Source organism: Zootoca vivipara, chromosome 4 (genome assembly GCF_963506605.1).
Source record: "Zootoca vivipara chromosome 4, rZooViv1.1, whole genome shotgun sequence".
In the NCBI taxonomy this organism is placed as follows: Eukaryota; Metazoa; Chordata; class Lepidosauria; order Squamata; family Lacertidae; genus Zootoca; species Zootoca vivipara.
In genome coordinates, this window is record NC_083279.1 from 48,728,553 (window position 1) to 48,743,080 (window position 14,528).

The window sequence follows — 14,528 nt, forward strand, 5'->3', positions numbered from 1 at the left end:
GGGAGAAAGGTTGTTTTCTGCTGCTCCAGAGAAGCGGACACGGAGCAATGGGTTCAAACTACAAGAAAGAAGATTCCATCTAAACATTAGGAAGAACTTCCTGACAGTAAGAGCTGTTCGACAGTGGAATTTGCTATCAAGGAGTGTGGTGGAGTCTCCTTCTTTGGAGGTCTTTAAGCAGAGGCTTGACAGCCATATGTCAAGAATGCTTTGATAGTGTTTCCTGCTTGGCAGGGGGTTGGACTGGATGGCCCTTGTGGTCTCTTCCAACTCTATGATTCTATGAGACAGTGACCACACCCCGGGAACAGCTTCGACTGGCTAGTTAAACCACTTGAGGGTAGCAGATGGGTTTCAAACCTTCAGTGAGTTAGGGACATACCCCGCATATGAAGAAAGGCTCCGTCAGATTGAGCGGATGAGATCAATAGTGGGTCCAACAGTCAAGAAGGCTGTTTCTGCACATCTTGTAGAGGGAGTGAGGCGCAGATGGGGCTCATCAACCTGGGAAGGTAGCCCATCTAGGGGAAGGAAAACTCTGACCCTAAACCTCCACTGCTTTGTGGGATGTCATTGGGAAAAGAAAAAGCTCAGGAGTAAAGTCTACCCAAATCCAGAGTGGAGTCCCTAAGATGGTTGGATGGCGCCTTGTACACCTCCTTCTGGCAACTCCTGCAGCCAAGCTGGTGCCAAATGTATTTCTCTGCTTTCTTTTGGACCACATCAGTGAAGTTGAGAAGGGGAGTCTTGTCATCTGGAAAGCTCAGGGCCTCCATACACACTGCCCAGGATTGTGTCCCAAGTGCTGCTAAAGCAGTGGTTTGACTACACCCCCAGAGATGCCCTCCATTGCCTCTTGAGACAGAAGGATGCCAGCAACAATGTTTGCTGCCTTGAACTTTTGGGGGAGGAAGGGTGGGATATAAAGGTGATAAGAGAGCTGTTGATAATAAAGGTAATCAGAGAGCCAGTATGGTGTAGTGGCTAGAATGTTGGACCAGGACCTGGAAGAACACAGTCCAAATCCCTGCTCAGCCATGGAGCTCACATGGGTGACTTTGAGCCAATCACAGTCTCTCAGCCTAACCACAGGGTTGCTGTGAGAATAAAACGAGGAGAAAGAGGCAGGATATAGAAATGCAACATGTAAGTAAGTAAGTAAGTAAGTAAGTGTAAAACAGCCCCTTTGTGGGTGGGAAACATCTTCCATGCAGAGCAATCTGTGTTCTTAACATAGAGATCGTGAAGAAGGACTATAGCTCAGCAGATGAAACCCCCAGCATCTCCAGGTGGGGCTGGGAATGTCCCCTGGATGAAACCACAGAAGATGGAAGTTCCCTGGTTCAATTCCTGGCATCTCTCTCTCTCTCTCTCTCTCTCTCTCTGTGTGTGTGTGTGTGTGTGTGTGTTTTAAAAAAAGACGAAGATGCAAGTAATGAGAAGACCCCAATCTGATATCTCTGCAAATCAGTGTAGATGAAAAATGTGCTAGGTAGACTGATAACCCTCTGAATCGGTATAAGGCAGATCCATGTGGTTCTCCTCCCTTTTCCTGCCTTTATATTATTAGCAAAGCAATGTTACTCCACAAAGATCTAGTCTAGTGGTTGCTGATGCTGTTGTTTTAAATGGGTGTGTGGGTGTGTAAGGGAAGCTTTCCCCTGCCACGAATCTCGAATCTCGTTTTGCCAGCTGCATTCAAGGAGCTGATGTGATCCTGGAGCCTTTCTTGGCCAGGCCCTCTTTAAAGGGCCAAAGAAATGGCTCAAAGGACCTCCTGCTGTTCCACTAAGCTGTGCTTCATTAGCATTCAGCTCAACTGCTAATGCACAAAGGAGAAGGAAGCTGGCAGAGAAACATGAGAAGACATGATAAAAGGAGCACGCTGAGAGGAAAAGACAGTTGTTTGCTAATTGAGCTGGAGAGGAAGATGACATAGCCTGGGCATGCTTCCTGTGATTTATACCAGCGTCACATGGAAGTGGGATGCTGCACCTGATAAACTGTCAGCAGCACGACTGCAGGGATCAGCAGTCACAGCATGTAGACAATTAAACAGTACCGCTCTCCTTTAGATCTCTTCAACAGGGGTTTTGAGCATGTGATACTATTTTGTGAACTTTTCTCCCCAAAGGGAAACTTAGCGTTTCTTCATTAGCTTTCATCATTCTCCATTGATACCATTCTGGCTTCCAGCCTGGGTTTCGAATGGTGACAGCTCAAATTGCCCCACGGGGAGGGGGGGCTGTTGATTGGCCCCAATACTGTGCCTGCTCTGACTGGTAGCAGCTCTCCAAGGTCTGAGATCTGAAATCTGGTTCTTCTACCTGGCATCATTGAATAGGGATCAGTTCCAGGACTTTCTAAGCAGAAAGACTGCTGTGCCACTTCCCTGTGGTTTCTACCCTAATTGTTCTTTGAAGGTGCAATGCCCTTCATCATTCCTCAGCATCATTCCTCAGTCCAGCCTTCAAGCAAGCCTCTCCAACCTTTTCCTTTACTACACCCATCTCTTCCCATTTCATGACCTGGACCATGTCAGTGGGCCAGTTGCAATTATTGATGAATCAAAGTACCTCTCAATTGTGTGTGATGCTGAAAAAGGGAATCAATGTAAGTCCTCTTTTAGGTGTTCTGATAGCAGGTTAACTTGAACACCCAGAGGGAGCTTTGAGGACAAAGCACATGAACTCCAGCCCCTGTCACCATCCTCCACGTGCTGGGGGATGAGCTTCTGAAGCAGGAAGCCTCCTGTACTTAGAATAGTAGAACCATAGTGTTGAAGGGGACCCACTGGCTTCCTGCTTCACTTTTTCAGCCTCCAACTTGTGATGGCTGATGAGAGCAGTGGCAGGGGGTGGAGTTAGTGTCCTTGTTGCCATGCCTCCCCCTACATGCTAAGTTAACCCCTAGTTATTCCATCTGAAGAGGGCCTTTGTTTCTCTTAAAATATATACTGCATCTTGACCCTGTAGACAGCAGATATCAAAACAGTCCTTTCCTCACCTTATTCCAATATTTTCCTAAACCTAGGGCGCACCCACATTGAAACACCCTTCACTTGTCCTTTTTCCGAGAGCTGGGAGTCAGTGGGAGGACAAGCCCATCATCCTGCCGCCAAAGTGCAATGCTCTGCTTCAGTTACTGAGCAGGCAGGGAAGTCTGCCTTTGTAAATAAAGCAATTTCTCTGTTGGTTACCCCACTCCTCATTTCCTAGAAGTGTGCTGGTACATTAGCATTGGGAGAGGGCCATTCTAACCCAGTAAATATGTCTGCTGTCATGCGGCCTCTGAAGACTTCTCAGCCACTGCCCCCTGCCCAATGTAAAATAAGCCCTCAGTGGCTTCAGGCTGAAACAGGGGAGCAAATTCAGCCATAAAAATCTATGTGATTGGAGCCCACTACTTGAGTTGGCATGAGCAGAGGGTTTACTGCAGATCTCCTCAGGCTTTGGTCCATTGAGCTGGCTTTGAGGGCTACCACCACCACCACCGCTGTTGCCTTTCTGCTTGCCCTCAGAGATGAAAACAAGCAGCCAAGAGCAGGAAGATTTGTTGTTGCCCCTCTGTTCACACAGAGCACAGGAGCAGCTGCATCAGTGCTTGTTCCTAGCACTGGTTCTTTTGATCTGACCTTGAGGAGATCTGCAGCCTCTTTGCTTGTACTCAGGGTGCATATGGATAAATGTGCATTTATGCACATTCCACTGGTTGTAATGGAATGAAAACTTGCATGTGCAGCCTAGTGCACAACCCTGTGCATATTGGGACTTTGTACTTTGACAATAGTACAGTGTGGACAGAGAGTTTCAGCACTCAAGTGTGCATTTGGTTTTGTCTCCACTTTCCAGTCGTGGGTCCTGATGTAGCAGCGGATGCACATGCATAGGTCTTGGACCCACGCTTGGATCTCCATAGATCAAGGAGAGGAACGCTGAGTTGTGGGAATATTTTGTTTAGATTCCCCTTGTAATCAATCTGTTTGCTTTTAAGTGTCCAACCCAAGCAGGCATTGCAATGATTTCGGAAGCAACCATACAGACAATCCCAGATTCACACCAACATCAGCATCTAGAATGCTCCCAACTAACTTCTCCCCATAAACTACCTTAGCTAGTCAGCGATCTATATACACACTCTGCTGTGCTATTTATTTGATGCATCCTTAATGAACAGAAACTTTTGGGCTTGCAATTAAAGAGTTTTTCCAGCAGTTTTTCTGTCACTTGGAGTGCAAAACACTTAAAACTGTGAATAGCTTGTACAACAAACCTGCTTGTGTCATTAGCAGCTTCCAAACAGTGGAATATGGTGATAATGTATCCTTTGCTGCTTGTAAAGCTAATGGACTATGTGTTGTATGATTTACCTCGCATGTAAATGTGTCAGTGAATGTTTGCCAAATGGAATACAGAGTGCTGTCAGCTTTGCCAAATGTCTGGAAGTATGCTCTTAGTGGGACTTCTTTCCCTCTTTTGCTCCCTCCCTCCCTCTGTGTGTGTGTGTGTTGTTGTTGTTGTTGTTTATGTGAATTTAAGAGCTCTGTTGGACCAAAGGTCCATCGAGTCCAGCATCCTCTTCCTTTAGCGGCCCACCAGATGCACATAGGAAGCCCAGAAGCTGGACATGAGCACAATGGCCCAAACTGCTGCCATTCTTCAGCAACTGGCATTCTGGAAGTTGCAAATAGCCTTTGGCAAATACCACACCCAAGAAAATGTGAATTCTGTGACACATGCAAGGTTCTTCTTGTATGGTTCCTATGGGCATCTGGTTGACAACTGGGGGGAAAGAGTGCTGGATTAGAAGGGCGTATGTCCTGATCCAGAGGGGCTTTGCTTATGTCCTTAAAGTGAGTTCCTAGCTGGCCATGGCAGTTCCAGTGATTGTAGGTGGCTCATCAATTCTATTTTGTGTAAGCCCCCCGTTGTTCTTCCTTGGCATGCCAGCAGAGACAGGAATTAATATTTTGTTTCATTTGTGGGTGACAGCTCCTGAACTGAGTGTTGTATCTGTAGGCTTAGTCACAAGGAAACATTTTGTATGAGCCAATGGCTTTTGACCCAATCAGCCTATACAAAGCCAAACTTGGATGGCTTTAAAAGAGGATTAGACAAATTCATGGAGGATAAAGCCATCAGTGGCTACTAGCCATGATGGCTATGCTCTGCCTTCATAGAATTATGCTTGTGAATACTAGTTGCTAGAAATCACAGGGTGGGATAGTGCTCTTGTGCTCGGCTTCTGCTTTTGGGTTGGCCACTGTAAGAACAGGGTGCTGGACTAGATGGGGCATCGGCTTGACCCCCCCCCCAGCAGGATCTTCTTATGTCCTTCTATTCCTCTTTCACTTGGGTATCCCAGATCGCATCCATGCATGTGTAGCGTGTGCCCTGGTAATGTGAGTTAAAAAGGAAAATGTTTGCTTTTTTCATCCTGGCCACAAAGCTCCAGTGTAAATTCCTCAGCCCAGGTCAGATGGTAAATTTAAGCCAGCATAATTTATGCTAGTGTAAATCCCCCAAAGGCGTGTGTCAGGGGCATGGAGGGGGGAAGACTTGCATCTGTTCCAAACCCATTTCAGCTTGGTCATGTGACCTAGCAACCTCCCCTAGTAAGCCAGCTAAAAGGACAGTGTCTGTTCAAATAGAGTTTGGAATTGGGGCAATTTAAATTTACACGGGTGTAACTTGTGCCAGTGCAAATTACCCTGGATATCTATAGCTAGGATTTCTGTCACTGTGCCTCAGTTCCTTAATCCAGGCTGCTTCTCAGTCAGCCTCTCTGACAACCCAGCAGTTCTTGTTTCTTTCTGTCCCAGTTCCTGGAAACAGCACAGAACTGCTCCTGTCCATTTGCCAAGTGTGAGGTCTTTTTCACTGTTCCCTTTTGCAGAAGGAAAGAAAAACACATGGAAAATTGATACATTTGGTTAAACAAACAAGAATTGACTAATATTACTGTATCGTTAGCCCAGATTAAATAAATACAAAAATATCAAAACATCTTCTTGAATTTTATTATACTAAATATTCAGTTATTAACATCCCCATTTCATCAAATAAAATATTTGTGAACATTCCCTGACATCACAGCAGATGAGTAGGGGAGAGAAATTCAAAGGGAGATTACATATTTTTTTCTTTAGCAAGATAAAGTTGCCTCACTGGTCTCCGTGTTACCTTACATTACAACAATAATTATTTAATGATGATAATAGAGGTGTAAATGGCAACCAGTAGCCTTGGCAGTTTTAGTATTCAGATTGTTATTTTGGGAGATTGTGTTTTAATGGAGTGCAGCGACTGAGGAAGGAGCAGAAGGTGAGCTGAGCTTGGGAGACACTCTGTAGGTTTTGTGGTTTTGTCTTTTGGGGCTGTGTGTGAGTAAGTTTGTGTGCTTATTTGTTTTCTTACTTGTTTGTGTGCTTGTGCTGGTTTTCTAGGGCTGCTGCCTCTTGGATTTGGGTGACTGTCCAGGCTTGTGTGGGTGTTTGTTTCTGGCTGTGACCTTGTTTGTTTCTGGCTGTGACCTTTCACCTAGAAGTGTGAGTCAGGAAGTTCAGGTGATTAGCTGTGGGCGGAGCTAGTCAGAGCTTGGAGTGCAGCGACTGAGGAAGGAGCAGAAGGTGAGCTGAGCTTGGGAGACACTCTGTAGGTTTTGTGGTTTTGTCTTTTGGGGCTGTGTGTGAGTAAGTTTGTGTGCTTATTTGTTTTCTTACTTGTTTGTGTGCTTGTGCTGGTTTTCTAGGGCTGCTGCCTCTTGGATTTGGGTGACTGTCCAGGCTTGTGTGGGTGTTTGTTTCTGGCTGTGACCTTGTTTGTTTCTGGCTGTGACCTTTCACCTAGAAGTGTGAGTCAGGAAGTTCAGGTGATTAGCTGTGGGCGGAGCTAGTCAGAGCTTGGAGTGCAGCAACTGAGGAAGGAGCAGAAGGTGAGCTGAGCTTGGGAGACACTCTGTAGGTTTTGTGGTTTTGTCTTTTGGGGCTGTGTGTGAGTAAGTTTGTGTGCTTATTTGTTTTCTTACTTGTTTGTGTGCTTGTGCTGGTTTTCTAGGGCTGCTGCCTCTTGGATCTGCCTCTTGGATCTGGGTGACCCATCTTTTTGACCTAGGGCAGCAAATCTCATACGTTTGTTAGGGGGGACCTAGGCCTCTTCCTCTTTCCCCCTTGACCTCAAGGTTTTCAAGATGGAGGTGGAGGGAACAACCATTGTCACCTGCAATTCCTGTGCAATGTTTGTTTTCTTGCCAAAGGATGTGGGTAGCTACACCTGCAACAATTGCAAGTTGGTTGCCCTACTGGAAAACAAGGTTGCCCTTCTGGAAGAGAAGGTGCAGCAGCTTCAGGGGCGTGTATCTACGCTCCAGAGAATTAAAGAGCTGGAGCTTTTCTTGGATGCAGCAGAGCACACTGTCTGCACCAAGGAGGAGACAGGGGATCTCCCTGAGGAGGAGGTCAGTTCCCCAACACAGCAGCCAGATGTATGGAGGAACGTGACTCATAGAAGTAGAAGGCCCAGGGATCGCTCTGAGTGCTTAGAATTACACAACCGTTTTGAAGTGCTCATGGAAGACGAGGAACAGACTCCACCTGAGGATCTCTCCCTCATCACAGTTGATGAGGAATATGAAGACGAGCAACCAAGTCAGTCCTCTGGAAATATGCAGGTAACCTTGGAAGGGACAGCACATAGAAGAATCCCAACCAAGCCTATGAAGAGGCGTGTAGTGGTGATTGGGGATTCCCTACTGAGGGGTACAGAAGCAGTGATCTGTGGGCCTGACAAGATGTCTCGAGAGGTGTGCTGTCTACCTGGGGCCAAGATCAAAGATGTAACAGAACGGCTGCAAGGAATCATAAAACCCACCGACAAATACCCCTTCCTTTTGGTGCATGTGGGAACCAATGACACTGCAAGCCATAGCTTACAGAAGATCAAAAATGATTATGAGGCTCTGGGCAGGAAGTTGAAGCAATTAGATGCACAAATTGTCATCTCTTCTGTCCTCCCAGTTGAACGACATGGCCCAGGGAGAGAGGGAAAAATAGGGGAAGTGAACAACTGGCTTCGCAAATGGTGCAAACAGGAACGGTTTGGATTCCTAGATCACGGTCTGCAGTTTCTTGAAGATGGACTTCTGGCAAGTGATGGACTGCACCTCACAAAAGTTGGGAGGAATGTTTTTGCCACAAAACTCAAAAACCTCATCAGGAGGGCTTTAAACTGACTTATGTGGGGGAGGGAGACAGTGGTCCTGAAGGTAGGAGTCTATCAAATGCTGAAGATGATCATCCAAATGTCAAGGACCAAATGGAGCAAGCAGCATGCAGACCTAGTGGTGGGACGAAAATATCCTTAAATAAGAGACATGGGGGAATGATCAACGGTCTTCAATGTCTGTATACTAATGCACAGAGCATGGGAAATAAACAAGATGAACTTGAGCTCTTGGTACAGCAAACTAAATATGACATAATAGGCATCACTGAAACCTGGTGGGATGAGTCTCATGACTGGAATGTAGTAATAGAGGGATACAATCTATTTAAGAGAAATAGACCAAACAGGAAAGGAGGAGGAGTAGCTTTATATGTTAGGGATATGTATACCTGTGAAGAGATCCAGGATTTAAAACTTCAAAGCCAAATTGAGAGTATCTGGGTCAAAATTAAGGGAGAGAAAAACAACAGTGATCTCATTGTGGGAGTTTACTATAGATCCCCAAGCCAAACTGAGGACACAGATGATGCCTTCCTGGAACAGATGGCCAAGCATTCCAAAGGAAGTGGATAGTAGTAATGGGGGATTTCAACTATCCTGATATTTGTTGGATGTCAAACTCAGCCAAGAGCATAAGGTCGAACAGATTCCTCACTGGCCTTGCAGACAACTTCATTGTCCAGAAAGTGGGAGAAGCAACAAGAGGATCAGCCATTTTAGATCTGGTCCTAACCAATAGTGATGACTTGGTTAGTGGGGTAGAAGTGGCAGGATCATTAGGTGGGAGTGACCATGCTCTTCTGGAGTTTATTATCCAGCGGAAAGGAGCAACCAAGCATACTAAGGTCCAAATTCTAGACTTTAAGAAAGCCGACTTCAGAAAACTTAGGGAAACGCTGGGTGAAATCCCATGGACAGTAATACTAAAAGGGAAGGGAGTTCATGATGGTTGGGAGTTTGTTAAAAGGGAGATATTAAAAGCACAACTTCAGGCAATACCAATGAGACGGAAACATGGAAGGTGCCTAAAGAAGCCAGGCTGGCTATCTAAAGAACTTTTGACTGAGTTAAGATTTAAAAGGGATATGTACAAAAAATGGAAAAGGGGGGAAATCTCCAGAGAGGAATTCAAACATATAGCCAGCACGTGTAGAGACAAAGTCAGAAACGCTAAAGCACAGAATGAACTCAGGCTCGCCAGAGAGGTTAAAAGCAACAAAAAGGGCTTTTATGGGTATGTCCGTAGCAAAAGGAAAAACAAGGAAACAGTGGGGTCACTCAGAGGAGAAGATGGTGAAATGCAAACAGGGGACAGAGAAAGGGCAGAACTCCTCAATGCCTTCTTTGCCTCTGTCTTCTCCAAGAAAGAAAACAACGCCCGACCTGAAGAATATGGAGCAGATGATTCAGCAGGGGAAACACAGCCCAGAATAAGTAAGGAGGTAGTACAAGAATACTTGGCTAGTTTAGATGTATTCAAGTCTCCAGGGCCAGATGAACTACATCCAAGAGTATTAAAAGAACTGGCAGAGGTGATTTCAGAACCACTGGCAATAATCTTTGAAAATTCCTGGAGAACAGGCGAAGTTCCAGCAGACTGGAGGAGGGCAAATGTTGTCCCTATTTTCAAAAAGGGGAAAAGAGAGGACCCAAACAATTACCGCCCAGTCAGCCTGACATCAATACCAGGAAAGATTCTAGAGCAGATCATTAAGCAAACAGTCTGTGAGCACCTAGAAAGAAACTCTGTGATCACTAAAAGTCAGCATGGGTTCCTGAAAAATAAGTCATGTCAGACTAATCTGATCTCATTTTTTGACAGAATTACAAGCCTGGTAGATGAAGGGAACGCTGTGGATGTAGCCTATCTTGATTTCAGCAAGGCCTTTGACAAGGTGCCCCATGATATTCTTGTAAAGAAGCTGGTAAAATGTGGGCTAGACAATGCTACCATTCAGTGGATTTGTAGCTGGATTACTGACCGAACCCAAAGGGTGCTCATCAATGGCTCCTCCTCATCCTGGAGAGTAGTGACTAGTGGGGTGCCACAGGGTTCTGTCTTGGGCCCAGTCTTGTTCAACATCTTTATCAATGACTTGGATGATGGGCTTGAGGGAATCCTGAGCAAGTTTGCAGATGACACCAAGTTGGGAGGGGTGGCTAACACCCCAGAGGACAGGATCACACTTCAGAATGACCTTAACAGATTAGACAACTGGGCCAAAGCAAACAAGATGAATTTTAACAAGGAGAAATGTAAAGTACTACATTTGGGCAAAAAAAATGAAAGGCACAAATACAGGATGGGAGACACCTGGCTTGAGAGCAGTACATGTGAAAAGGATCTAGGAGTTTTGGTTGACCACAAACTTGACATGAGTCAGCAGTGTGATGCAGCAGCTAAAAAAGCCAATGCAATTCTGGGCTGCATCAATAGGAGTATAGCATCTAGATCAAGGGAAGTAATAGTACCACTGTATTCTGCTCTGGTCAGACCTCACCTGGAGTATTGTGTCCAGTTCTGGGCACCACAGTTCAAGAAGGATACTGATAAGCTGGAACGTGTCCAGAAGAGGGCAACCAAAATGGTCAAAGGCCTGGAAACGATGCCTTATGAGGAACGGCTTAGGGAGCTGGGTATGTTTAGCCTGGAGAAGAGAAGGTTAAGGGGTGATATGATAACCATGTTCAAATATATAAAAGGATGTCATATAAAGGAGGGAGAAAGGTTGTTTTCTGCTGCTCCAGAGAAGCGGACACGGAGCAACGGATTCAAACTACAAGAAAGAAGATTCCACCTAAACATTAGGAAGAACTTCCTGACAGTAAGAGCTGTTCGGCAGTGGAATTTGCTGCCAAGGAGTGTGGTGGAGTCTCCTTCTTTGGAGGTCTTTAAGCAGAAGCTTGACAGCCATCTGTCAGGAATGCTTTGATGGTGTTTCCTGCTTGGCAGGGGGTTGGACTGGATGGCCCTTGTGGTCTCTTCCAACTCTATGATTCTATGATTCTATGATTCTATAAACAATATTTTAAACACCAGTGTGCTGACTTTATCCTTCGAAGACTGTAATTATAACATAGGTAGACATGGTTGCTTATGTGGTCTTGCAAATGCTCCATAACTCCAGTTCCCTTGTAATCTATTTGTTCTACTTTCTTCAGTTTTCAGAGCACAGGAATCATTCCATGCTTTGCTGGTGACTCTCTGCAGCAAGAAGCAGAACATTTGTATTCAGCAGAGAAAGAAAAGTGTTAAATATCAGCATGAAATAGTTCTTTTTATCAGATTTTCGCAGTCAATAAAGTTAGCCAAAGTACAACCCATAAATAACCATCAGTGGGTGGAAACATCTCTGAAGTCAAATTACCTGCAGCAACTGTTAATTCTTTCCTGAATGTTAAGCATGCAACCTGGCAAACTGCCACAGTCGCTTTAGCGGTAGAATTTTCATAAAGGAAAACATTTCTTCAGTTTCCAACACTTTAGCGTTTGCTTCATCAAATAAAATACTGCTACCACCAAAGGATCTACTGTATACATGTTACTTTGAACCCTTCTACCATTCCCACCCAGTAACTGCATTTCCCCTCTGTATTTTGCACAGGCTTTCAACCCCTTGGTTGCTTTGTTATGAAGATACAACACTCTCAAAAACACAATATATGTGGGCCCCACTATCTGAACACAATGTGTTCTCCAGAAATTCTTTGTTAGGTGAGCGTTTGCATAATGAGTCAATGTTTTCTATTGATTCATATGGGAGACTTTTATCATGTGTCCCTGACCACGAAATTGTGACCCCCAATTGATGGGGGGGGGGAAACCTGGAAAACCCTCTGAAACTTGGGAAAGGGCTCATAAGGAAGAAAAAAATGCTCTCTCATTTGTCTGATCACCCCCCCCTCCCCATAGTTTCTGGTGAAATGGTTGCCTCAGACCAGCACAGAAAAAGTAAGGCTTCTTTCAGACTGCTTATTTGTTTACAGTACTACATGTAGGTCTGGCTGTTTGGATATCTGAATTTGTGGTGTGTATAGCAAGGTTTGGGTACTAATTCATCGTGTTTGGATAAGTGAATTTTTGTATATTGAGTATTTGAACAGAAGGACCTGCATGTATTTTGTGACTGGAAAGTTGATTACTTTAAACCACCCACACACCTGCAAATATAATACAGTCCAATTCTACCCCATCACTTGTAGATGTATCTTTAAGGTGAATGAAACAATACCCCTACCATCCCTCTGCCCATAGCCAACCTCCATATGCCTGCTTTCTTACTTACAACCAATAGGGGGCAGCTCTGCCTATCAGCCTATCAACACAGTTTCAGTGTTGCCCCAACAGTGCTGTCACTCAGGTGATATACTTCTTGACCCCTGAACCCTCTGCCATTTTTCTCAATGCTCTTGTCTGAGATGTTTGATGTCATGGTTGGCCAGGGGAGCAGAAAGCATCATGGTTTCTTTGAATGCATATGGCTTAGGTACCCCGCTGTAGTAGGGAATGGGTGGTTTAGAACTAAGGCATATGTTACAGGAGACTTTATAATTCGAAATCCAAAGTAAGTGAGTAACGTACGTAAACTTTACCAGTAACCATTAAACTATTGACTATAGACTGTGGCTTTTCTAGTGACTCGCTGATGCTAAAAATTAACTAAGTGGTTTCTGAACCTTCTGGATGATACTGCTTGTGGATGCAATAAATAAAAGGTGACAACGTTTAATTAGTAGGCACAGCTTTTAATAGCATAGATTTCCTTTTAAGAAAGGAGCAGAGAAGTTTGAAGGAAATTGACTTCTCCTGGAAAGTGCTTACCAACATGATGTGTGTCCAGGATCCTTTCGGATGTGAGCTCATTTACAACCACAAAGGCCATTTAATTACACACACAATAAATTTTCATTTTCTGGCATTTCTTGTATTGTATAAACTAGACAACACATTATGATTTTTATCTTACCATGTTTGTCTTGGAATTAGTGTGAATGTTGATAATACAGCAACATGGAGACCTGCTTTTCTTGAGAAAGAGTGTCTTTTTTAAAATGAGATTAGTCAGAATTTAATTCAGAGGCCACTGGAAGTCCTTTGATATTTGCAAATTTTAGAGATCTGTGATGTGGCTCTGGTGGCATTAGGTGGCCTTAAATGACCCAACTTAGAAAAAGAGTGTAATTAAGTTACCTTGACGATATCTTCTTTAGCTTCTAGACTGTTATGACTTGTTATAGTTTAAACCCACACAAAGAGATGCCGAACTGCAAGGGTTGCTATGGCAACAGCAGGGGCCTGTCAACACCTCTCTCTCTAATAGTGACAAATGGTACTTATTACATCAGCACTAATTTCATCCGATCCCTTTCAGATGAAGATACTTAGTCCTCACTGATCAGATTGTGTCACTGTAATTACTGAGAACAGACCTTATTAGATGACAGCACTCCTTACCCATTGCCTCAGCTCAAATTTAACCTACTTTTGGCTGCTTTTGAGGGTATTCTGCAATGTCTTCCAGCCCAACCCGTCTCTCACCATCTTTTTGTTTAAATAATGCAGCAGCATCTTCAGAAAGTTTTTTTTTCCAGAGTAAAAGTTGTCTAATACACAAAGAGTTGAATCCTGTACGTTCACTGCAAGGTTGTCAAAAATTTGTTGCAATAAGCCTCTTTAATTTGGGGCGAGGAGCATATTTCCACTAACGTGCCCTAACTGACTAAGGAGCCACTTCTTCGCTTAATCCCCATTCCCACCCAGTCCATGGACACCAGGCATCTTTATAGGGGCATGTTTTGTTAGTTGGTGATATGAAGATATGGGAGTGGGGGAGACAATACTCCTCTTCAATAATGGTCTCGCACAGTGAATATCAGTGTGTGAGCCAGGCCACCTCGCTGTCTCTGGTGTTGGCAAGCCAAGGTCCTGCAACATCCCTGAATTAAGATAGATGGTGAGTCTTCATATACTGTATTCTCAGGTAGGCCTTCCCTCTGCAGATATCCAAGTCAATGCGCAGGTGTCAGCGGGCAGATTAAGCATGAATCAGTCTGTTTCTGGTATATATCAGCCTCACATGTGTTCAAGTATGTTCCATTCTGTTTCTGCATTACTTTCTGGGTTATTTTTTAGGGGCGGCACTATGGGTTAAACCACTGAGCCTAGGGCTTGCTGATCAGAAGGTCGGCGGTTCGAATCCCTGTGACGGGGTGAGCTCCCGTTGCTTGGTCCCAGCTCCTGCCAACCTAGCAGTTTGAAAGCACGTCAAAATGCAAGTAGATAAATAAAAACCGCTACAGCGGGAA

At 44.6% G+C, this 14,528-nt stretch overlaps 2 protein-coding genes across 3 annotated transcripts in view; both read left to right on the top strand.

Annotated features, from left to right (window-relative positions):
- DSCAM (DS cell adhesion molecule) overlaps window positions 1–14,528 on the top strand; it is a 333,629-nt gene that overhangs the window by 164,581 nt on the left and 154,520 nt on the right. The window lies entirely within an intron of this gene.
- On the top strand, window positions 6,295–8,785 carry LOC132591994 (uncharacterized). 2 transcript variants are annotated; one of them, XM_060273564.1, is made up of 2 exons: window positions 6,295–6,323; window positions 6,446–8,785. In XM_060273564.1, the coding sequence occupies exon 2, from the start codon at window positions 7,189–7,191 to the stop codon at window positions 8,227–8,229; it is 1,041 nt and encodes a 346-aa protein (XP_060129547.1). In that variant the 5' UTR covers window positions 6,295–6,323; window positions 6,446–7,188; the 3' UTR covers window positions 8,230–8,785. The 2 variants fall into 2 exon arrangements, with proteins under 2 accessions (XP_060129547.1, XP_060129548.1); XM_060273565.1 differs by having other exon boundaries at window positions 6,323–6,933; window positions 7,056–8,785.